General features: G+C 40.5%; 1 protein-coding gene and 1 pseudogene across 1 annotated transcript in view; both read left to right on the forward strand.

Annotated features, from left to right (window-relative positions):
- LOC123728689 (cell adhesion molecule CEACAM5) overlaps positions 1-26,587 on the forward strand; it is a 107,157-nt gene that overhangs the window by 4,563 nt on the left and 76,007 nt on the right. The window contains exon 2 of the mRNA XM_082961092.1: positions 6,678-6,998. Coding sequence (XP_082817218.1) covers positions 6,678-6,998 — 321 coding nt within the window. The remainder of the gene's footprint in view (positions 1-6,677; positions 6,999-26,587) is intronic.
- On the forward strand, positions 16,197-26,351 carry LOC106578641 (NXPE family member 3-like; annotated as a pseudogene).

The following is a 26,587-nucleotide window of genomic DNA, read 5'->3' on the forward strand; positions in this document are numbered from 1 at the left end:
AACTTCAACTATAACAAATACTTGTTCTATTTATCTTAACTTGACAAGGAAGGGGCTGCATATAACTCAGGTTAATGTACAGGGGAAAGAAAAAGTATGTTAACCCTTTGGAATTACCTGGATTTCTGCATAAATTGGTCATAAAATGTGATCTGATCTTCATTTAAGTCACAACAATAGACAAACACAGTCTGCTTCAACTAATAACACACTAACTATGATACGTTTTCATGTCTTTATTGAACACACCATGTAAACATTCACAGTGCAGGGTGGAAAAAGTATGTGAACCCCTAGATTTAGTAACTGGTTGACCTTCATTTGACAGCAATAACCTCAACCAAATGTTTTCTGTAGTTGCGGATCAGACCTGCACAACGGTCAGGAGGAATTTTGGACCATTCCTCTTTACAAAACTGTTTCAGTTCAGCAATATTCTTGGGATGTCTGTTGTGAACCGCTCTCTTGAGGTCATGTCACAGCATCTCAAATCGGGTTGAGGTCAGGACTCTGACTGGGCCACTCTAGAAGGTGTATTTTCTTCTGTTGAAGCCATTCTGTTGTTGATTTACTTCTGTGTTTTGGGTTGTTGTTCACCCAACTTCTGTTGAGCTTCAATTGGCGTACATTCAATAGCCATACATTCTCCTGCAAAATGTCTTGATAAACTTGCTAATTAATTTTTCTGTCGATGATAGCAAACTGTCCAGGTCCTGAGGCAGCCAAGCAGCCCCAAACCATGGTGCTCCCTCCACCATACTTTACAGTGGGGATGAGGTTTTGATGTTGGTGTGCTGTGCCTTTTTTTCCACACATAGTGTTGTGTGTTCCTTCCAAAAAATATTTTGCTAGTAGAGCTGTGGAACATCCAAGTCCCTTGTTGTGAACTTCATACATGTAGCAATGTTTTTTTTTGACAGCAGTGGCTTCTTCATGTGGTGTCCTCCCATGAACACCATTCTTGTTTAGTGTTTTACATATTGTAAACTCGTTAACAGAGATTTTAGCATGTTCCAGAGATTTATGTAAGTCTAGCTGACACTCTAGGATTCTTCTTAACCTCATTGAGCATTCTGCTCTGTGCTCTTGCAGTAATCTTTGCAGGACAGCCAATCTAACAACAGTGTTGAACTTTTTACATTTATAGACAACTTGTCTTATCGTGGACTGATGAACATCCAGGCTTTCAGAGATACTTTTGTAACCTTTCCAGCTTTACGCAAGTCAACAATTCTTAATCTTAGGTCTTCTGAGATCTCTTTAGTTTGAGGCATGGTTCACATTAGGCAATGCTTCTTATGAATAGTGTTGGTTCCATTTTTCTGAGTCTTAGAAAAGACTGTGGAACAATTCTAAACCTTATAATGAATATATATTGTTAATCTGTAGTCTAGGACCCTAGAAATGTGGAGGAGGGGGGGTCCCATAGCCCCTCCCCTTCTATTAATACAACATAAGCATTATCAATTATTATAATACATCAAACATTTGGTGCAGCCCCTATCATGAACCCATCATTCCCCCCTTTGAGACTCACCCAGAGTCTCACACCATCAATCATAACATTCTCCTCTGAAATCAAACAGATTTCGCCAATCCCTCGGATCAATTTGATCCCAGGGATGGCCTGCTAAAGGGAGAAACAACTCCTGAGGTTCCTGGAATTCTGGTGGGGGTGGGGTGAGTCTGTCTATACTCCCATTCCTCCTCCTTTCTTCTACCACATGAAGTAAGTTTGCTCCCTTCTTGTGACCACCTCAAATCCCCAAATGTTCAACAGTCTTTTGAGCCAAGCACTTTATTATACAGAAAGCAACAGCAAAGCACAATAGTCCTACCAGAAGTGGAACAATCATGGCAGCCAGGAATATCATTACCTTTCCCATCACGTGAAAATACACCCTTAAACCAGTGTCCAATTTGGTCAAAGATGGTGTTGTCAGCTTTTCCCAGAGTACAACCTAATTTAGCCAGGTCATTAATAATAGCTGTCATGTTGTCAGAGGAGTCAGGAAGCAACATGACACAGTATTCCTCATCGTCTATTCCAAAGACCTGTAGGCCCCTCTGTCTTTAGCCAATATGTGCCATTTTGTCTCTGGTCACTACTGCCTACCAATTCTGCACATTTAGTGACAACTGAGTAAAACCCTGTACTATCAAATTAGTAAGGGCCTGCATGGAGTATGTCAAATTGTTAATCCCCTTTCCCTTTACTACAACTCCTGGACCTGGAAAGATTACTAGGGCTGCCATCTCTACCTGAGACAGCACATGTCCATAAGCCTCATTATTTTGAGCCTATGCTCTTTTAGCTCTGCCATTCGATCTGAAACTAATTTGCAAAGAACTGTTCAGCAGCTCAGAAGCAGGTAATGTTGCTGCTGCCAGTTCAGTTTTCCCTAGATAACAACACCCTTTCCATCCCATGGGGAGGAAAATGTAGCCATTACCCCCACAGATCCAGAGATGATCCGGAGGTGTCCCCATGCCTTTGCGTATGTTTGCCATATTTACCCTAGTTATCAATTGTTGCCCATCCAGTACATCAAAACTACTGGTATCCGTTTTTAGGCCTGTGTGGTGGTGTTTCCTAAATCCACATTCCCTGAGTTGCAGATACAAACAGGGGGAGTTATTGTGGGTTTTTAATCCTGTCAACACATCATCTACTACCCGTCAGATACTCCCTCCATTGTACTTTTGGAGGTCCTATGCATTTAATCAGCTGGGAAATGTTACCTGGTTGTACGCTAGGAACCTTCGTCCACCTTGGCCATTTAGTCTCAATGGATCCACCCTCAAATTCTTTAGCTGCATCTGGACTATTACCTGTTGTCCTATTGTATAATCCACCTTCCCATGCTGCTTCCTTCCCTCTAGTGACCAACATCAGGATGCAGTATGTCACTGCCTTCATCCATTTATTATTCTCCACATCCCCATGCACAAAGGGAACGAGTAGGATTTGGAGAGCAACAGATGTGTGTTTCCATGGTTGTGATTTTCTTGTTTCACAACCATAGTGTGTGTGTATGATGGTGTCCTCGACATCTGATGACTCTTCAGGTTCTGTGGCTGAACCTTCTGTTGGTTTTTCTGGCCTTTGGTCTCAGCCCTCTGGCAGTGGTCTCCCCCTTTTCTCCTCTGGCCCCTCCTCATCGGTGGGTCTCAGCCTCTTTCCTTCTCTTTGTCCTCTAAGCAGGATGGTTGCCAACCTGGGAGAAGCCTGGAATGGGAGAGATGGTGCCATCTGGAACTCTGGGATTGGTTTTGCTGCTTTCCTAGTGTGAGAGTGGAGAAAACTTACAACAGAAGTTAGTTCCTTCATGTACTCAAAATGGTCACACTATGTCTTAGTTATGTCTATCTGTCGGTCAGTCATAGGTCTCACCCCTGGGGTGTTCATTGGTCGTCTTGTTAACATCTCATAAGGTGTACACCCAATACTTTTGTTAAGGCTGCTGCTCATTTTCATGAGGACAAGGGCAAGCATTCCACCCAGCTCATTTTTGTGGAATGGCAGGCTTTTACAATCCCCCTTTGATCATTTAATTAGCCCTCTCTGTAACTCCCGTTACTCATTTTCTATGAGACATTTTCTATGAGATGGGTCCCATTGTCTGCAGACAAACCTCAGGCACTCCAAACCGGAGTATAATTTCCCTAACTAGCAATTTTGCAACTGTTCGCGCATAACAGTTGGTTGTGGGATGGTTCCACCCACCTGGTAAACCTGTCAATTATCACCAGGCAGTATCTTTTTCTTTCTTTTCGCTCTACCATGTCTATGAAATCCATAGCTAGGTGGACAAAAGGTCCTTTTGGAGTGGGGAACTTCTCTGCTTTCAGTGGAGTTCCCTTATCTATGTTATATAACAAACATGTCACGCAACAATAATTTAACTGTTTTTTAAATTGTAAAATTTTTTACATGCTCAATCAAATTTTGGCAAAACCATTGGGACGAAATCTTCTCCTCCTAATTCTTCTCCTCCTCCTCCTAAATCCCCCCTTTGACGAATGGCTCAATCCATGAGCCAATCAGCAAATATTAAAGATCATGGTTGATGGTAAACAGGGCATGCCAGACAAAGATGTAGCCATAAGCCAGACCTAGGACAGAGAGCACACCCTCTCTCCCTCTACACTTGGTGATTGAGAATATCAGCCTGCTGCTTTTTCTCGAGATCAGTAGTTTCAGTTGACACAAACGACAAAAAATAAAATGCATGTGTGTGACAATGGGAAACAGTCATCTTGGCCGCCTCATCCGCTATGCTGTTACCAATTCAAGCACAATCACACCAACCTGTGTGTGCCTCAACCTTAACAATACCCAATGTGTTAGGTTTTCGCATAGCTTCAAACAACTGTTCAACATAAGGTATGTTTTTAATAGGTGTGCCTATGGTATTAGCCTTCCAAATCCCACTAGCATATGCTGCATCTGAGTAGAAAGTAAGGGCCTTCCCTTCCCCCAATTCACAAGCTGTGGTCAGAGCTAATAAATCTGTCTGTTACGCTGATAAATGGTCTGGTAGGTGGACCTCAATATCACCTGCCACATCTACTACAGAAATCCTACATGTTTCTTCCCTGTGCTTTGATCTATATAAGCAGAACCATCAACGAACAGCACCATGTCAGAGTTGACTTTATCGAAACAAATGAACATTTATTGGGGAACTGGGATTCCTGGGAGTGCATTCTGATGAAGATCATCAAAGGTAAGTGAATATTTATAATGTTATTTCTGAGTTTTGTTGACACCACAAAATGGCGGGTTTGGTTTCTTGTCTGAGCGTCGAACTCAGATTATTGTAAAGTGTGCTTTCACTGAAAGTTTTTTTGAAATCTGACACAGCGGTTGCATTAAGGAGAGGTATCTATAATTCTTTGAATAACAGTTTAATATTTTATCAATGTTTATGATGAGTATTTCTGTATATTGATGTGCTCATTCACCGGAAGTTTTGGGATTCAAAACATTTCTGAACATTACACGCCAATGTAAAATGGGTTTTGGATATAAATATGAACTTTATCGAGCACAACATACATGTATTGTGTAACATGAAGTCCTATCAGTGCCATCTGATGAAGATCATCAAAGGTTAGTGATTCTTTTTAGCTGTATTTCTGGTTTTTGTGACGCCTCTCCTTGCTTGGAAAATGGCTTTGTGGTTATTTTTGTCTATGTACTCTCCTAACATAATCTAATGTTTTGCTTTCGCTGTAAAGCCTTTTTGAAATCGGACAATGTGGTTACATCAAGGAGAAGTGTAGCTTTAAAATGGTGTAAAATAGTTGTATGTTTGAGAAAGTTGAATTATGACATTTTGTTGTTTTTGAATTTGCCGCCCTGATATTTCAGCAACCTTATCCTCTGCAACTGATGTAACTCTGGGTCTTCCTTTCCTGTGGCGGTCCTCATGAGAGCTAGATTCATCATAGCGCTTGATGGTTTTTGCGACTGCACTTGAAGAAACTTTCAACGTTTTTGAAATGTTCCCCATTGACTGAACTTCATGTCTTAAAGTAATGATGGACTGTCATTTCTCTTTGCTTATTTGAGCTGTTCTTACCATAATATGGACCTGGTATTTTACCAAATAGGGCTATCTTCTGTATACCAACCCTACCTTGTTACAACACAACTGATTGACTCAAATGTATTAAGAATCAAAGAAATTCCACAAATTAACTTTTAGCAAGGCACAGCTGTTAATTGAAATGCATTCCAGGTGACTACCTCATGAAGGTGGTTGAGAGAATGCCAAGAGTGTGCAAAGTTGTTGTGAAGGCAAAGGGTGACTACTTTGAAGAATCTAAAATATATTTTGATTTGTTTAACCCTTTCTTGGTTACTACAGGATTCCATATGTGTTATTTCATAGTTTTGATGTCTTCACTATTATTCTATAATGTATAAAATAGTAAAATAAAGAAAAATCTTGAATGAGTAGGTGTGTCCAAACTTTTGACTGGTACTGTATATGCTGCCCTATCGTAGCATGAAAAGCTAAAAAAAAAAGAACGCCTGTCGATCTTGTCGTTTATAGTTACAGCAGACAAAGACTTGTACAACAGGCCTTTCACCATAAAGTAGCACGTGCAGAAGGTATGGTTTTTTACTTATTGGAAAGTGACATCCAGAGAATCACCCCGTAACATAAAATAGATCACTAGTAATTAGACATTTTGAATAACCTTCAGCAAGTGGATTTGTAATTACACACTCCTGGTTCCAATTGTCTTATAACCAATACCGCTAAACTCTATTACCATGTAAATCGGCCTACATAGAAATTCCTATGTAACTACTATGATGTTACTAGTTATTACTGTGTAGTTAGAGAAATAGGAGCAACTTAATGTACAACTTTACTTTTCGACCCAAAATGAAAAATAAGGATGCTGATATAAACTTAGGCAAATGCTGCTGTGATCGTTTTCTCATTCGTTTGAATTTACTATTACAAGAGGGGTTGATTTGGCCAATTTAAAGATAGGTATGGTTAGGTGGCATTTGTATCTCTTATCCAGCCATATCATTGACATCCGTGGCCATGTGTGAATTGACATAATTCATCCGACATACAGAGACAGGATCACTTGTCTAGTACAGTAAAGTCGACACATATTGTTACTCAAACCTGTTCTTGCCTCCCTAGGGTCTTGTTATGGAGCAGGTGTGTTACCAGACGGGCTCCTACTTGGGAAGGTTGGAGGGAATGTGACATTTAACAGAGCATCAGACCAGCCATTTCTAACATTACAAATGAGAGTTAATAGTACAGCTATGTTCAACTATATCAGCATTTCTGACACTTTCAAGCCTGAAGATGGATACAGAGACAGAATCAATCTGGACAGATTGTCAGGATCCGTGGAGCTCATGAATCTTGTTCTGACTGACAGTGGACAATACACAGTGACCATTGTAACATCTGAAGCAGTATCAGTGGATGAAAACACCAAACTGGAAGTGTATGGTAAGATGTTTTGTATTCTACTTTTATCAGTCAATACTTTCCCTTCCATGTTCTAGCTTTAGGTTTCACATCATCAGTGTACGTACTTAATTGTAAGGCTGGACTGCAGAAACATTTCACAGCCATACATATACCATTCTACTATACCATAACGCTGATATCACATTTTAGTAAATGGTTTTGAAGTAAAACACACAGGTGTTTGTCCTTGCTTTTGCATAGTAGGTGTTTCTCAAATCCAACCATATCAATCAGTGTGAACAATTATTTCTGTCCATCTCTTCCCACTTCCAATTATGTTATTTATATGTTTTGCGTATCACTAGTGTATGATGTTGGTGAACAAGGCCAAATCTGTTACCTGCCTAGAGCACAATTATTTGTATTAATGTCAGCATCTTTGATGAAATAAAGGTGTGTTAGGTACATTTTAGAATAGACACACTCAGTACCACTCAGAATGAAGATAGTCATGATCAGCTTGTGATGGCCTACTTGGCCCTCAAGTTATGATAACTGCTTTGTTGCAACAACAAAAAAATTGAGATATTGAACAGTTAGGTCCTGCTGGTTCCAAATCTATGTGTTATTAATGCCACCTTTGAGCGCTTCTAAATTACACTTACAGGTATTTTTAGGTGCTCCATTCTGCTGTGTTGATGAAAATGTGTGTTACTGAAGCCATGCACTGAATATTGTATTTTGCTTTGCTCGGTTTCTCCACCTGTCCTCTCTGTTGTGTCTGTACAACCTGTTTAGTCTTTGGAGGTCTCAGGAGGTCGAGTCGCGTGTGAAGCTGTCTTTTCATCATGGGTGCCACTTTGGTTTTAGCATGGGGGTGTTTCTGTAGGTCAACAGGAAGGTGTTTAGGCGCCTATTGAAGGACCCATTCCCTTGTGATGATTTTGAAGCTTACTTCATCTTCTGGACAAATCTTTCAGTAAGGCCGTTCGTTGCAGGGTGATATGGCGCTGACTTCATGTGCTGAATTCCATTTGCTTCCATGAATGACTGAAACTCTTCGGACACCAGTTAGGGGCCATTATCGCTAACGAGTTGCGTTGGCAATCCAAAGCGACTGGAGATTGACCGTAGCGTTTCGATGGTTCTCTCCGCTGAGGTGCTCTTCATAAATGTGACCTCGGGCCATTTGCTGTGTGTGTCAACTACCACTAAGAACATACGATCCTCCAGTGGGCCTGCATAGTTTATGTGGACTCGCTGCCAAGGCTCCTCTGGGAAGTCCCATGGGTGTAGTGGCACTAGCTGAGGCATGTTCCTCATCTTTTGACATGCAGAACATGACTTGGCCTTGTCTTCGATAGCTGTGTCCAAACCTGGCCTCCAAAAGTAGCTGCGTGCAATCTCCTTCATTCGCACCATGCCACAGTGCCCTGAATGGAGTTCTTCAAGCACCTGCCTTCTCAGTGGCGGCGGTATGATGACTCGACAGCCCCATAGCATGCATCCAGACTGAACTGTGAGCTCGTTTCTCCTCACTAGGTAAGGTTTTAGGCTGTCCGACAGCTCTCCTCCTTTCCCACGATTGGCAATGGACACAACCTCAGACATCACTGGATCAGTGTGGGTGAACTTTTTCACTTGGACAGACGTAACTGGGGCATTTGTCACTTCCTTGAAGTAGAAGATCTCTGCCTGGGAGTGCTCAGTGTGTGCGACAGGTAAGGGAAGTCTTGAGAGGCCGTCTGCATTGCAGTGCTGCTCAGTACTTCTGTACTTGATATCGTACTGGTGAGCAAATAACAGTAATGCCCATCGCTGCATGCGGCTGGCTGCGAGCGACGTAATGCCGGTGTTAGGACCAAAGATGGAGGTGAGGGGTCTATGGTCCTTCAGCAGTGTGAATCGTCGGCCAAATGGAAACTGATGAAATTTCTTAACTTCTCACTTAAGGTCCGTGATGGGAAAGCAATTGGCCTTTCTTTACCTGGTGGCATGATGTGTGAAACAACAGCACCAATGGCATAAGGCGATGCATCACATGCCAACAGTAATGGCAAGTCGGGTTGAAGTGGGTTAGGGCCTCTGACTGAGCTAAGGCTGTTTTCACTTTCTTGAAGGCCTCCTCACATCTGTCTGTCCACTTCCACTATTTGGTTTTGTTCAAAAGTTTGTGCAGTGGCTTTAACATATTAGCTCGGTCCGGCACAAACTTCGCGTAGACGTCAGTAGTCCAATGAATGATCTCAGTTGGCTCACTTTCTGTGTGAATGGAGCTATTGCGACAGAATTCACCTTTGATGGAGCCTTGTGAAGCCCCGAACTCTTGATGACGTGGCCCAGGTACTCAACAGAAGGCCTTCCGGACCCTCAGACCGTACTCCTCCAAATAAAATAAAAATGTTATTGGTCACATACACATGGTTAGATGTTATTGTGAGTGTGGCGAAAAACTTGTGCTTCTAGTTCCCGACAGTGCAGTAATATCTAACAAGTAATCTAACAATTCCACAACAACTAGCTAATACACACAAATCTAAGTAAAGGGATGGAATAAGAATATATACATATAAATATGGTCTCTGCAGTGTAACATTCAGGTTTCTCAGGGGCTCCTGCTCGTCTTTGCCGGTGATGAGTAGATCATTGAGGTAACATTGGACCCCAGTGAGCCCGCTCAGTATCTGGTCCATAGCTCTCTGAAACAAGGCGGAGCTGAGGTGATTCTGAAAGGAAGCCTCCGACACCTGTACAGTCCTTTGTGAGGCACTATGGTCAACAGTTCTTGTGACTCTTGATCCACATGCATCTGAAGATAGGCCTGACATAAGTCTCTTACTGAATTTCTGTCCTCCAACTACACCAGAAAAGAGGTTGTCAATGAGGTGTAGTGGATATTTTTCAGCAGTCAAGACTGGGTTAATGGTGACTTTGATATCACCACAGAGTCTGAGTGATCTATATTTTTTTATGACTGGAACAACGGGTGTAGCCCATTCACTAACATTCACTGGATCCAACACTCCCCTCTCGACTAGTCTGTTTAGCTGAGTTTAAACTTTTTGGTTTTATGGCATATGGGACAGGTCTAACTTTGAAGCTTTTTGCTTGCTGTCTGGTTTCTGTTATGTCCTTCATGTTATGTCCTTCATGCTGCCAAATTGTCCTTTGAACACATCCGCGTATTTCCTCAATATGCCTTGTAGGTTTGTGTCCTCTTTTGCAACCATGTGAATTTCCTGCCAGTTTAGTTTGATCTTTTCCAGCCATGTGTGTCCTAGCAAGGCTGGATGGTTGCCTTTCACAATGTAGAGTGGTAGCTTTACCTTCTAATTGTTGAGCTCCACTGTAACAATCACACTTCCTCTCACTGGAACAATCTCACCGCATGTTCTCAGCATCATCTTTGTGGGCTGTGGTGTGAGGTGATGTAGTTTCTCCTTGTATACAGCCTCAGACAGCAAAGATATGGCTGCTCCAGTGTCCACTTGCATCCGTATTACTTTTCCATCCGGTAGCGGTGTCACCCAGTGCCCGTGGTCATTGTCTGAAATGGACAAAACATGCAAAGATTCTTCCCCTTCAGACAGGGTCACTTTGTTCATCTGTGTGCTCCATTTTATGCACTTTCTTTTTGTACTTCATGAAGTCGCTTTTCAGTATTTTTGTTTGATTGTGTCTTTTTGTTTTTACATGCACGTTCAATGTGACCCTTTTAGCCACAACTTCTGCACCAACATTCCTCTGCTTGGTGACTTGGTTTCTGATAAGAGAATTATCTAATAAAGGTAAATGAATCAATAATCCATTGTTAATTAGTACTTAACTTGCGTCCCACCCTAGTCAACAGCCAGTGGAATCGCGTGGCGCGAAATACAAATACCTCAAAAATGCTATAACTTCAATTTCTCAAACATATTACTATTTTACACCATTTTAAAGACAAGACTCTCGTTAATCTAACCACATTGTCCGATTTCAAAAAGGCTTTACAGCGAAAGCAAAACATTAGATTATGTCAGGAGAGTACCCTGCCAAAATAATCACACAGCCATTTTCAAAGCAAGCATATATGTCACAAAAACCTAAATGACAGCTAAATGCAGCACTAACCTTTGATGATCTTCATCAGATGACACTCCTAGGACATTATGTTATACAATACATGCATGTTTTGTTCAATCCAGTTCACATTTATATCAAAAATTAGCTTTTTACATTAGCATGTGATGTTCAGAACTAGCATACCCACCGCAAACTTCCGGTGAATTTACTAAATTACTCACGATAAACGTTCACAAAATACATAACAATTATTTTAAGAATTATAGATACAGAACTCCTTTATGCAATCGGGGTGTCAGATTTTAAAATAGCTTTTCGGCGAAAGCACATTTTGCAATATTCTGAGTAGATAGCCCGGCCATCACGGCTAGCTATTTTGACACCCACCAAGTTTGGGACAACCTAAACTCAGAATTACTATTAGAAAAATTGGATTACCTTTGCTGTTCTTCATCAGAATGCACTCCCAGGACTTCTACTTCAACAACAAATGTTGTTTTGGTTCCAAATAATCCATAATTATATTCAAATTGCTCTGTTTTGTTCTTGCGTTCAGATCACTATCCGAAGGGTGACGCGCGATCGCATTTTGTGAGAAAAAAATGCAAAATATTCCATTACCGTACTTCGAAGCATGTCAAACGCTGTTTAACCTCTTAGGGCTAGGGGGCAGTATTTACACCGCCGGATAAAAAACGTACCCGATTTAATCTGGTTACTACTCCTACCCAGTAACTAGAATATGCATATACTTATTAGATATGGATAGAAAACACCCTAAAGTTTCTAAAACTGTTTGAATGGTGTCTGTGAGTATAACAGAACTCATATGGCAGGCAAAAACCTGAGAGATTCCTTTACAGGAAGTGGCCTGTCTGACCATTTATTGGCTTTCTTTGACATCTCTTTCCAAAACAAAGGATCTCTGCGGTAACGTGACACTTCCCACGGCTCCCATAGGCTCTCAGAGCCCGGGAAAAAGCTGAATGTCGTCATTCCAGCCCCAGGCTGAAACACATTATCGCCTTTGTCAAGTGGCCGCTCAGGGGACAATGGGCTTAGGCGCGTGCACTGGTCGCCCCCGTCTTTCTTTTTTTCCCTCTATTTACCGAAACGCAGATTCCCGGTCGGAATATTATCGCTTTTTTACGAGATAAATTGCATAAAATTGATTTTAAACAGCGGTTGACATGCTTCGAAGTACGATAATGGAATATTTAGACATTTTTTGTCACGAAATGCGCCATGCTCGTAACCCTGATTTACCATTTCGGATAGTGTCTAGAACGCACGAACAAAACGCCGCTGTTTGGATATAACGATGGATTATTTTTGACCAAACCAACATTTCTTATTGAAGTAGAAGTCCTGGGAGTGCATTCTGACGAAGAACATCAAAGGTAATCAAACTTTTGTAATAGTAAATCTGATTTTGGTGAAGGCTAAACTTGCTGGGTGTCTAAATAGCTAGCCCGTGATGGCTGGACTATGTACTTAGAATATTGCAAAATGTGCTTTCACCAAAAAGCTATTTTAAAATCGGACATATCGAGTGCATAGAGGAGTTCTGTGTCTATAATTCTTAAAATAATTGTTATGCTTTTTGTGAACGTTTATCGTGAGTAATTTAGTAAATTGTTAGTAAATTCCCCGGAAGTTTGCGGGGGGGGTATGCTAGTTCTGAACGTCACATGCTAATGTAAAAAGCTGGTTTTTGATATAAATATGAACTTGATTGAACAAAACATGCATGTATTGTATAACATAATGTCCTAGGTGTGTCATCTGATGAAGATCATCAAAGGTTAGTGCTGCATTTAGCTGTCTTCTGGGTTTTTGTGACATTATATGCTAGCTTGAAAAATGGGTGTCTGATTATTTCTGGCTGGGTACTCTGCTGACATAATCTAATGTTTTGCTTTCGTTGTAAAGGCTTTTTGAAATCGGACAGTGTGGTTAGATTAACGAGAGTCTTGTCTTTAAATAGGTGTAAAATAGTCATATGTTTGAGAAATTGAAGTAATAGCATTTCTAAGGTATTTGAAAATCGCGCCACAGGATTCAACTGGCTGTTACGTAGGTGGGACGATTTGGTGCCACCTAGCCCAGAGAGGTTAAAATCAATTTTTATGCTATTTTTCTCATAAAATAGCGATAATATTCCAACTGGGCGACGTTGTATTCATTCAAAGGCTGAAAGAAAAAATTTGAGAATTCTCATGAACGCGCATCTCCAGTGTCACTGTCCCCAGGCTGACCACTCACAAATTCTCCTGCTGTTCTTCGCCCAGAGACAGCAGACACCCCATTACACTTTCTGGCGCCTTCTGAGAGCCAATGGAAGCCTTAGAAAATGTCACGTTATAGCAGAGATGCTGTATTTTTGATAGAGATGCAACAGAAGGACAACAAATTGTCAGACAGGGCACTTCCTGTATGGAATCTTCTCAGGTTTTGGCCTGCCATATGAGTTCTGTTATACTCACAAACACCATTCAAACAGTTTTAGAAACTTTAGAGTGTTTTCTATCCAAATCTACTAATTATATGCATATTCTCATTTCTGGGCAAGAGTAGTAACCAGTTTAAATCGGGTACGTTTTTTTATCCGGCCGTGCAAATACTCTCCCAAATACACTCCCTTTATCCTCTAAGTTACTCCAAGTTCCTCAGCTGCAGGGTCCAGCACAGTCTACTTGTTGTTATCTTAGGCCCACTAAAACACACACACACACATTTTGTCCCGGGCCTCTACTAGACCTTATGTGCCTGTCAATTGGTACTTTAATTATTCATTATACATGCTACATTAAGGTAGCCGCAATTTCATCATATGATTTATCACCAGGTTTATCAGGCGTTACTAGACTGCTGAGTAGATTGAATATTTTTTCTCCCTTAACCTCTTACATCTAGACGTTCCGCTAGCGGAACACCTGCTCCAATATCCAATGATAGGCGTGGCGCGAATTACAAATTCCTCAAAAATACAAAAACTTAAATTTTTCAAACATATGACTATTTCACAGCATTTTAAAGACAAGACTCTCCTTTATCTAACCACACTGTCCGATTTCAAAAAGGCTTTACAGCGAAAGCAAAACATTAGATTATGTCAGCAGAGTACCCAGCCAGAAATAATCAGACACCCATTTTTCAAGCTAGCATATAATGTCACATAAACCCAAACCACAGCTAAATGCAGCACTAACCTTTGATGATCTTCATCAGATGACAACCCTAGGACATTATGTTATACAATACATGCATGTTTTGTTCAATCAAGTTCATATTTATATCAAAAAACAGCTTTTGACATTAGCATGTGACGTTCAGAACTAGCATACCCCCCGCAAACTTCCGGCGAATTTACTAACAATGTACTAAATTACTCACGATAAACGTTCACAAAAAGCATAACAATTATTTTAAGAATTATAGATACAGAACTCCTCTATGCACTCGATATGTCCGATTTTAAAATAGCTTTTTGGTGAAAGCACATTTTGCAATATTCTAAGTACATAGCCCAGCCATCACGGGCTAGCTATTTAGACACCCGGCAAGTTTAGCCTTCACCAAAGTCAGATTTACTATAACAAAAATGTTATTACCTTTGTTGTCTTCGTCAGAATGCACTCCCAGGACTGCTACTTCAATAACAAATGTTGGTTTGGTCCCAAATAATCCATCGTTATATCCGAATAGCGGCGTTTTGTTCATGCGTTCCAGAAACTATCCGAAATGGTAAATCAGGGTCGTGCGCATGGCGCAATTCGTGACAAAAAAATTCTAAATATTCCATTACCGTACTTCGAAGCATATCAACCGCTGTTTAAAATCAATTTTTATGCAATTTATCTCGTAAAAAAGCGATAATATTCAGACCGGGAATCTCATTTTCGGCAAACAGAGGAAAAATCACAAAGACGGGGGCGGCCAGGGCACGCGCCTAAGCCCACAGTCCCTTGATCGGCCACTTGAGAAAGGTGATAATTTGTTTCAGCCTGGGGCTGGGATGACGACATTCAGGTTTTTCCCGGTCTCTGAGCGCCCATGGAAGACGTAGGAAGTGTCACGTTAGAGCAGAGATCCTTTGTAAAAGATAGAGATGGCAAAGAAGTTCAAGAAATGGTCAGACAGGCCACTTCCTGTAAAGGAATCTCTCAGGTTTTGACCTGCCATTTGAGTTCTGTTATACTCACAGACACCATTCAAACAGTTTTAGAAACTTTGGAGTGTTTTCTATCCAAAGCCAATAATTATATGCATATTCTAGTTACTGGGCAGGAGTAGTAACCAGATTTAATCGGGTACGTTTTTTTATCCAGCCGTGAAAATACTGCCCCCTAGCCATAACAGGTTAACAGTCAAAAATGTTGGCACAACTACTTCTGCTTTTAATTCCATTTGACAACACAAAGTACTCAAAACATTCTGTGAAAGAACTCCATTGTTCCACAGATTCATCAAATGTTCCTATATTTCCAACCAACGCAGACATTTTCAGTTTATTCTTTCTCACACTTTTCAGACGGTCCCTTACTCCCTGACCCTCTTTTTTTCAATCAGTGACTTCACTTTCTCCCTCAGCGAAACTCTTCCTATCCCTCGAGGCTCTTCTTGCTTTGACATCAGAAGCTAGCTAGCATCACTCAACTAGCTAGTTTCTTTGCATCTTTCAACAGCAAAAAAAACGAATTAAACTCAGACTTTCTACTGAAGCTAATGATCACAAACGTGCGAACGTTTCTTCCTCATCGACAGTTTTGCTGTATAGCACACTGTATTACTTATACAACTAATATAAGGACAGGACATGAGACAGGAGTAGAAACTAACGTGGGCATTGTTTAATGCGTTTCACAGGACAAAACATTTCAAGCATTCCAACGTATGTAGGCAGAGGGGTGTGTGTTACAGGTGCCCTAAAGGGACAAACTATAATATCAATACACTACAGTTACTGTTTGACAATATAATATATAATCTACATTATAATCTAGACTACAATCTGTATTATCAAACCAAGCTATCTGATTCATATAACCATTATCTTTCACAGAACCAATATCTGGTACTACCATAACTTTCCCAAACACTCCAATCCTTGAGGGCAGTTCTATCACCTTAACCTGTGATGCTTCTGGCTCCATCATCACCAGAGAGTGGATGAAGGATGGTCAGCTTCTGTCTGCTGGTGGCAACCTAATCATCTCTCAGGATAAGAGAGTGCTGTCCATAAACCCTGTGAAGAGAACAGACAATGGACACTACCTGTGTAGAGTCAGCAACCCTGTCAGCACCGCTGATGCTAAATACATTCTCATTGTAAACTGTAAGTAGGCCTACTCTGCTATAAGCCTGGACATACAATTACTGTGTTCTAACTATTGTTTTTTGCATTAAAATCTGACAGTCACAGTGTGAATTCTGGATACGCAAGATATCACAAAGTAATTATATGGATATATATCACAGTTTGAATGTGTAACTTCACACTGATTACCAACTAACAAACATATGGCTACTTCTAATGTGAACTGGTGTTTTTTGTTACAGATGGACCTGATGGAATGGAAATCAAGGATCCAACTGAAATAGAAGTAGGACAGAAGTTTACATTGACCTGCTCTGCTGACTCCAACCCCCCTGCTAGTTACACCTGGATGCACAATGAGACAGAGATACCAGGACATTCACCTGAGTTCACTAAAGAGAAGAGTGAATACTCTGACAGTGGGGATTACACCTGTACAGCAACAAATGATGTCACTGGAAACAAAACATCTGTGGTCCATAAACTGTCAGTAAAAGGTAAAGTTATCAGAAGCTATAAAGGAAATATCAGATAGTAATTAAATTCTTTGATGCAAGATGATTTACTCATACATTATTTTAGCATTTCAAACTTGTTTTGAAATAATTGCTTTAGCTGTCTTTGTTGTGTTGTAATTGATACCCATTTGAACTGTATTTTGCAGTACTGCCTGTTCACTGTGTAGCCTTTCTCTCATCTGCATGGTTTGGTCTCTGGTCTCTGCAGGAGAGGACTCTTTATCACTAGGTCTGCCTGCTGGTGCCATCGCTGGTATTGTGTTTGGATTATTGCTGGTTGTGGGAGTGGCATTTGGTGTTGCAGTGTTCTTCATCAGGAAAAATGGGTAAGTAAAAAAAACATTTCAGTCAAACAAGGCTATTTTCTATCACTGCAGTTTGTAGAAAATGTTGGCTCAGTTTCCACATTGATGAAAGCTGGTCACAAAGAGGTTATATTTCAAAAACACTAAACTGTAAAAAGGACTCTAATATTATGTTCTTGAAGTTTTCTGAACAGCAACCTTTCAATGTCTATTTCTTGTTTTATACAGAACCAATGCTGAGCCAATGCGTCGAAGAGGTAAGCATACTGTATCTCCAATCTTACAGGTTGTTATGGTATTTCTAATTACTAATGGTTTTTAAATGTATGTTTACTCCACATTTATGTTTAGTCAATTAGGAGACACTATTATCCAGAGAAATGTACAGTTTCCACAAAGAAATTAAATGGATTCATACATATTACAAGATATAGTACAACACTACTATGACTAACGATGTAACCATTAATGCCTAATACTGTAACAATGCTTATGCAAACAAATGCAGACAAGATACTGTAGCAACATCTATACAACCCCTACTATTTATGTATCTCTTATAGGCACTCAACAACCTGTATATGAGAACCCATCACCTGTATATGAGAACACAAGACAAAAACAATCCCCACCTCTACCCCTGACAGTAAGTAAGACCTGGTTACCTGGGATGTGTCTGTGCATGTCTGTATTCTATTACAATCTTAGTGTAATAAAGATGACTTTTCTAAACAAGAAATGTAGTATACAAAGACTGTTTGTCTATGAAAGTGTTATCCAGGAAGTTTCAATTGTTGACTCACTGACAGCCATTTACATGATTTATTATAATATGATCGCTGTAAAAGTTTGTTCAGGACTTTGAGTTTTCGTATTTTATCATGGCAAATTTTTGTGTGGCTGTTCCTTCTACAGTATTTAATGCCTTTATTAATTTAAGCTTTATCCCAAATTAGGAAATGCAGGACTTTAAAAGTACCTATGATACTAGGATAATGGTAAGTTTGTGTTAGATCACATGGCACCATGTGACTGCAAAACCGTAAAAACAACTGATTTATGTGTTATATGTTAAATGGTATTCATGCCGTATTATAGCTGATAAATGGAAGTTAATGTTCCTTTCTTTTTTCACCTACCTTCAATCTAGCAGTAAGATAATTCAATGGAAAATACCTCCTTTCAACCACCATTCTCTACTGGGTTCCATCATCAACTCATAGAAAACCTGCATGATAACACCCAGTGTGGATCTGTAATATAATATACATAATCAATACAATACAATCAATACACACATGCTATGTTTAATTGTTCTGTTTATTGTGTACTTTTAGTAACAAAATAACATGCTAATAAAAAGTAGATGGAACAACACTGAACAGTAATTTCATAAATTAAAGCATAACGATAAGGGTTACATCTGGTGGTACAGGTGAGACCTGTACTGTAAATACATTTTTTTTGTGTACTGTATTGTTAATTACGGTGCCAAAAAGACACAGAAGCTGTATACGTAAATGCTTTAAATGATGTCAAAACAGAATAATGAAGTCTGACAGCTATTTCTCCATCAACTCTGTTGTTCTTATTGTCAAGTGTGGCCAGTAATATGTTGATATGACCTAATGACATTCAGTTAATTCATTCCTACATAGCTGGGTGATGGTTCTAAAAGATGTTAGCGTTAGAGAAGGATTATAAAGCACAGATGTTTATTATATATAATATGTAATCTCAAATGAATGTAAATTATGCTTCATTTACTATCGTAAAATACCTCAAGACCAAAGTCCACTATGTTTATCAGTCAAATCCTGCAAAGCAATAGAGGGCAACATTGTTAACAGGCTCAGTGGATTTAAAACCTGACACAGCTTCCTTATTAGTGTTAGTGGAGGTGGGGTTTGTGCTACAAATAGGGAAGTTTGATAATTTGTTCCTTTATGCAGTGATGAATAGATGTAATATTTCTTCCTCATATCAGGTTTTGGTGTTACTTTAGAACACTCTTATTGTAGCCTTGTCTTCTATACTTATTTGTGGAGACAGACCTACAGTCTGAATCACTGACATTTAAAACATCAGAAGAGATAGCAGACGCTGCAGTAATTTCTCTCACTATTGCAATACTCTCAGGAGCAATTTGAAGGGGGAATCAGCAGTTGAAACCATAACAAAGCACAATCCCACCCTTATTTTGATGAACAGCTGAGGGATGGGTCTGGAGAAATGCAACCATTATCAAATTCATAAACAGAGCTATGGATGAAAGGACTGACCATCCATGATATCAAAATTATAGTTTTAACTAGTTTAACTAGTGTTTAATAAAATTATTTGTTTACAAACATTGGAGTAAAACAAGTGTTTGGGATCTGATGAACTAACCTCATGAGGCATTTTAAGTTATGTTCTTTAAGAATCAATAGGTATACATCTTTAAATCCAGAAATGGATTTAGAAACTGCAGATTCCCCCTTTTCAGAGGGACAATTGATCTAAAAAAAAGAATAAGTAAGCAAAGAAAAGTGCAATGGAAATAAATCAATTCTTATTCAGTTTTGGATCACTTTTAAAGCGCTACCTTTATAAAAAAGAAAAACATTTGATATTAGTAACATTCCCATAACTATTTGTCAATAATGCATATTTTGTATGTATGTTATATTAAGAATAAATGAAACAATATTGTCTCCTGATGGTGGTGTTTAGTTATATGTAGTAGTCCCTCCTACTGAGGAAGAATCTCAAACTAACCTGTTTTCTATCTAAAGGTACAATCTTCTATTTAGACAGCCTGAACCTGACACTGTTTGTTGGAGCTGGGGAAATATAATCACTTTCAAATTCAGGTTTTGAAAGTTGTGCTTTAACAATGATGGATTATCAAACTGTTTGTTTTACTAAACACCCCCAACACCAAAGTCCAGTATTGTTAAATATATAATCAGCATCATGCAGTTTAGGAATTTGTTCCCTTGTGCTGCAATATCACTTATGAAGACATTTTATATCAATTGTATATAATATTTTGATAACAAAACAAATAAGCGGGCATTACTGAAACCCCTTATTATTTGTTTGGACAGATGATTCAATCTGAATCACCAAAACTTGTTATATCAGGAGAGATGGAAGCAGCTACAGTAGTTTCTCTCACCATGGCAGTACTTTTAGGTAAAGACTTCACCTTGCATTCTCAACAGACACAGACACACTGAGGTCAAACAGAGATGTTAATTGCAGAGTGGCGAGAGGTGCAAGAGAAGTGTTCAGCTTTAAGTTATTATTTTACCTTCATAGTTATTTTTCTTCTCCCTAGTGTGCAAATAAATGTTAGATCAACCTTTCTTGTATATTCTTCTTTGGTAACACTGTACATTATCCCAGTCTGTTGTCCCCAAATGCTTCAAGATGGTCACAATTGTTCCTGTACCCAAGAATGCAAAGGTAACTGAACTAAATGAGTATCGCCCTGTAGCACTCACTTCTGTCATCATAAAGTGCTTTGAGAGACTAGTCAAGGATCATATCACCTCCACCTTACCTGTCACCCTAGACCCACTTCAATTTGCTTACCACCCCAATAGGTCCACAGACGATGCAATCGCCATCACACTTCACACTGCCCTATCCCATCTGACAAGAGAAATACCTATGTAAGAATGCTGTTCATTGACTACAGCTCAGCATTCAACACCATTGTACCCTCCAAGCTCATCATTAAGCTTGAGGCCCTGGGTCTCAACCCCGCCCTGTGCAATTGGGTTCTGGACTTCCTGACGGGCCGCCCCAGGTGGTGAAGGTGGGAAACATCTCCACTTCGCTGACCTTTAACACTGGGGCCCCACAAGGGTGCGTGCTCAGCCCTCTCCTGTACTCCCTGTTCACCCATGACTGCGTGGCCGTGCACGACTCCAACTCAATCATCACGTTTGCAGACGACACAACAGTAGTAGGCTTGATTACCAACAACGACAAGACAGCCTACAGGGAGGAGGTGAGGGCTCTCAGTGTGTGGTGTAAGGAAAATAACTTCTCACTCAACGTCAACAAAACAAAGGAGATGATCGTGGACTTCAGGAAACAGCAGAGGAAGCACCCCCCATCCACATCGACGGGACAGCAGTGGAGAAGGTGGAACGTTTTTTTAAGTTCCTCGGCGTACACATCACTCACGGCGCAAGATGGCTGGCTGGCTGTTACTGCCTGAACAGAGATGACATGATGACTTGGAATAAAATAAGTAATAAAATAAAAACATCTAATATACACAATTTGAAATATTTTATTAAAGTAATGTGAATTAAGGTAGTTAAAAAAAAGAAGTGATATGCAGTAATGGGAAGTTACTACCATTGTGGTTGTATTAATGAAATAGTCATAATCATAATCATAATCAACCATAATGTGTGGTCCCGTGTGGCTCAGTTGGTAGAGCATGGTGTTTGCAATGCCAGGGTTGTGGGTTCGATTCCCACGGGGGGCCAGTATGGAGAAAAAATTAAAATAAAAAAATGTATGAAATGTATGCATTCACTACTGTAAGTCGCTCTGGATAAGAGTGTCTGCTAAATGACTAAAATGTAAATGTAAAAACAAATAATATACACAGCCAAAATATTTTCTTTTAGTAATGTGAATAAATGATGGTTAGCCTAATAAGTGATAGTAATGGGCAGTCATTACCATCAATTTGTTTTATTCTGTGTTACAGCATTGAACCAATATTTATTTTATTTAACTAGGCAACATTCAGTTAAGAACAAATTCTTATTTACAATGACGGCCAATTGTGCGCCGCCCTATGGGACTCCCAATCACTGCCAGTTGTGATACAGCCTGGAATTGAACCAGGGTCTGTAGTGACGCCTCTAGCACTGAGAAGTAGTACCTTAGTCCGCTGTGCCACTCGGGAGGCAAAAATATAATGCATTTATTGTTTACAAAAAAGTCAACCGAAATTGAAAAATCTGAACCAACCTCAAAAAGCACTAGTTGCTCAGCACTACCGCTCAGACCAATCCCAGACAGTTTTTCATCAGATTTATTTTCTTGCAAAAACTATATTTTGTATAATTTAATTTGAATAGAAAATTAATACTGTAAAGTAACTAATTGTTACACAGAAATAATTTGATATTGAGAGAAACTGCTGCATTGGGCCTTTAATTTGTCAAAATACTTATGACTTCCAAAAGGGGGGGCTAAATACATTCAATCTCAATGCTGGAGTATAGAGACAAATTAAGATTTTAGCTTTACTGTCAAAATACATATGGAGGTAAGTGAACATGTGTGTATATAATACTGTATGATATGATCAACAATCAATCGGTCTAGGAAAAGACTAAACTTTTACAGCCAAAGTGTGACTGACTGGGGTTTAAACCCAGGTCACCTGTGCTCAACAAGATGTGAAGCCTGCTAAGCTAAATTAATGCATATTTTCTAGTTCTTCTCTATTTATGCACACATGCAAACATGCATAGGGCAAACAGTTACCAGCTTCTTTGTGTTAACATCAGGGGGACTGACAGAGGATCATGTGAAGAAGAAATATATCTGTATTGTCTTCCTGTTGGCCCTGTCATGCCTCTGCTTCCTGTTCAGTAACATCAACATTCTGGAGGTAGGGTACAGCCATCTGCACTCAAAACAAGTTATAGGTCAAAACATGGTGTCAACATTCTACCAGCTCCAAAGCAGCATCCAACTAGCTTTCATCACAGAGGGACTTTCTCCTCTGCGCCGCAACCAGAGCCACTGTGGCCAGGGGCCCTCACCGGAGAAGGCTCTGGAGGAGCGTGACCTCCTGGAGTCTATCGCCTGGCCACAGCCTCAGCTCCACTCTGTGAATGTGTCCCTGAACCAGACCAGTGACCCTGCACACAGCCTTTTTGTGATCCTGTCAGCAGGAAGCAGAAGAAAGTGGCACATGGTGGACCAGTTGGAGGCTCTGGTCCATATACACGATTTCCAGGGGTGTCCCAAGAGCTATGGTGGAGACTTCATGCTGGCCTGGCTGCACTCCAAGTTGGAGACAGGAGTTGCAGGACAGGTGCTGGACCACAGGAATGGGACCTACTCTGCCATTTTCCCATTACTATAGCAGGGGTATGCACAGGTGGAGGTGACACTGGTCCATCCTAGTGACGCAGTTCATGTTCTAAGATGGTTACGAGAAGAACGGCCCGATCGGATTTTCTTTAAGAGTCTGTTCCGCTCTGGAAAACTGTCCCAAACAACTGTATGTAACCTGTGTCTGCTGATAAACCAGGATCCGTTGTGCAATTTCACAGACCCCCACACAGGGGAGCCCTGGTACTGCTACAAGCACAAGCTGCTGAGCTGTGACGCACAGATCAACCACGCTATTTGAGGAAACTGTGAAACATCTGCTCACCAACAAAGAGGCCTTGCTCTTCCAGAGGTTAGTGAGGGGTACACTCCATATATGAGTGAAAGTGTGTCTAATTGAATCACAGAATTTGTTTTCAATGTATCAGATTGCTTGCTTATGTGGGTTTATTTAACATTCAAATATGATTCTCTCTCAATTCTTTCTCAGTGGTGTGAACATCAAAGTTCCCATTCCTCCTTCAGGGTCTGACAGTGTCATTGTGCTGCCTGAGAAAAGAAGGTAGGCGAGCTAGGAGATACCACAGTACAACTGTGTGTTTATCTTTTTAACACTAGCTAGCCAGCCTACTAACTGCTCTGCTCTGCTTTGTGGCTGTATATGTCATCCCTGGAGAGTTTCTGGGTGTGGAGGACAGTATTCAAGCCAACTACTGCATCTACAGTAATGTAAGATGGGAAAGCCCTAGCACCTCTATTGCCTGTAAAGTAATGATGCTAGCTGGTACAAGATGCTTGCTTTCCTCTTTCAGACAAAGCAGACGTGGAGAGAAGCAGCATGAAGACAGAGTCTACCAAGATCACTCCTTCCGGGTATTACTTCCAAGGGTCATGGCGAACGCTGGGTGGTGGTGTGATGCGCCAGTTTAACCTCTTAGGGCTAGGGGGCAGTATTTACACCGCCGGATAAAAAACGTACCCGATTTAATCTGGTTACTACTCCTACCCAGTAACTAGAATATGCATATACTTATTAGATATGGATAGAAAACACCCTAAAGTTTCTAAAACTGTTTGAATGGTGTCTGTGAGTATAACAGAATTCATATGGCAGGCAAAAACCTGAGAGATTCCTTTACAGGAAGTGGCCTGTCTGACCATTTATTGGCTTTCTTTGACATCTCTTTCCAAAACAAAGGATCTCTGCGGTAACGTGATACTTCCCACGGCTCCCATAGGCTCTCAGAGCCCGGGAAAAAGCTGAATGTCGTTATTCCAGCCCCAGGCTGAAACACATTATCGCCTTTGTCAAGTGGCTGATCAAGGGACAGTGGGCTTAGGCGCGTGAACTGGTCGTCCCCGTCTTTCTTTTTTTTCCTCTGTTTACCTAATTGCAGATTCCCGGTCGGAATATTATCGCTTTTTTACGAGATAAATTGTATAAAAATTGATTTTAAACAGCGGTTGACATGCTTCGAAGTACGGTAATGGAATATTTAGATTTTCTTTTGTCACGAAATGCGCCATGCTCGTAACCCTGATTTACCATTTCGGATAGTGTCTAGAACGCATGAACAAAACGCCGCTGTTTGGATATAACGATGGATTATTTGGGACCAAACCAACATTTGTTATTGAAGTAGAAGTCCTGGGAGTGCATTCTGACGAAGAACAGCAAAGGTAATAACATTTTTGTTATAGTAAATCTGATTTTGGTGAAGGCTAAACTTGCTGGGTGTCTAAATAGCTAGCCCTGTGATGCCGGGCTATCTACTTAGAATATTGCAAAATGTGCTTTCACCGAAAAGCTATTTTAAAATCGGACATATCGAGTGCATAGAGGAGTTCTGTATCTATAATTCTTAAAATAATTGTTATGCTTTTTGTGAATGTTTATCGTGAGTAATTTAGTAAATTGTTAGTGAATTCGCCGGAAGTTTGCGGGGGGTATGCTAGTTCTGAACGTCACATGCTAATGTAAAAAGCTGTTTTTTGATAAAAATATGAACTTGATTGAACAAAACATGCATGTATTGTATAACATAATGTCCTAGGGTTGTCATCTGATGAAGATCATCAAAGGTTAGTGCTGCATTTAGCTGTCTTCTGGGTTTTTGTGACATTATATGCTAGCTTGAAAAATGGGTGTCTGATTATTTCTGGCTGGGTACTCTGCTGACATAATCTAATGTTTTGCTTTCGTTGTAAAGCCTTTTTGAAATCGGACAGTGTGATAGGATTAACGAGAGTCTTGTCTTTAAATAGCTGTAAAATAGTCATATGTTTGAGAAATTGAAGTAATAGCATTTCTAAGGTATTTGAAAATCGCGCCACAGGATTCAACTGGCTGTTGAGTAGTTGGGACGATTTGGTGCCACCTAGCCCAGAGAGGTTAATGACTTGTCTGCCACTCAGTGTCTGAAGGGCAAAGTGGTGTACATGTACAGAGACTCTACTGTTAGACAGTGGTTCAAGTACCTCAACGCATCTTTCACTCTCTGATGCCTCAGGTGCTTTCTAACTCCCAACTCTCCCTTCCTCTTTGTGCCACAGTTGAAGGAGTTCAACCTTTGCAGTCCTAAGAAGTTGGTCACCTTTCATGACAGTGGACAGCACCCACAACATCCTGCTGAAGTACCATTGTCACGGTCCTCCAATCCGCTTCAACACTGTCATCACCAGTGAGATGCGCTATGTAGCTAATGAGCTGGATGGCCTGACTGGTGGGTCAAATACTGTGGTGTTTATCGGCATATGGTCCCATTTCAGCACCTTCCCTGTGCAGGTCTACATTTGCCGACTACACCACATTCGGCGGGCGGTGGTGTGGCTTCTGGACCGGGCTTCGGGGACCCTGGTGGTGTTGTGCTCGGCCAACCTCCAGGCCCTGGACCCAAATGTGAGCCTGTACAATAGTGACTGGTTCTCAGTGTAGCTGTACAGGGTGCTCAGGGCAATGTTCAGGGGTCTGACCCCTGAACATTGGGCAAGGAGATGACCCTTGCCCACCACCTCCCCCATGACCTCCATCTGCCCCCCCATCATTATCAAGAACATGATAGACATTATGCTCTCTCATGTCTGCCCAGAGAAGGGCTAGCAGATTAAGTGAATGATTTATGTCTGAATTCTCCATCATTCAACACCTGGGTGATTCTGCAACTACGGAAACTTCTATGTCCTCAGGGTCAATTTGGGGGATTTTATAAAAAAAATATGTATGTATTATTTATTTATATATTAAGTTCACACTAACATTACCCCAGATTTTTTTTACACCTCTCTATCAAGTATTGTAGCTACTTTTCAGATGCATTTTATACCTCAATTTCACTG

This window comes from Salmo salar, chromosome 02, assembly GCF_965601325.2.
Source record: "Salmo salar chromosome 02, fSalSal1, whole genome shotgun sequence".
NCBI lineage: Eukaryota > Metazoa > Chordata > Actinopteri > Salmoniformes > Salmonidae > Salmo > Salmo salar.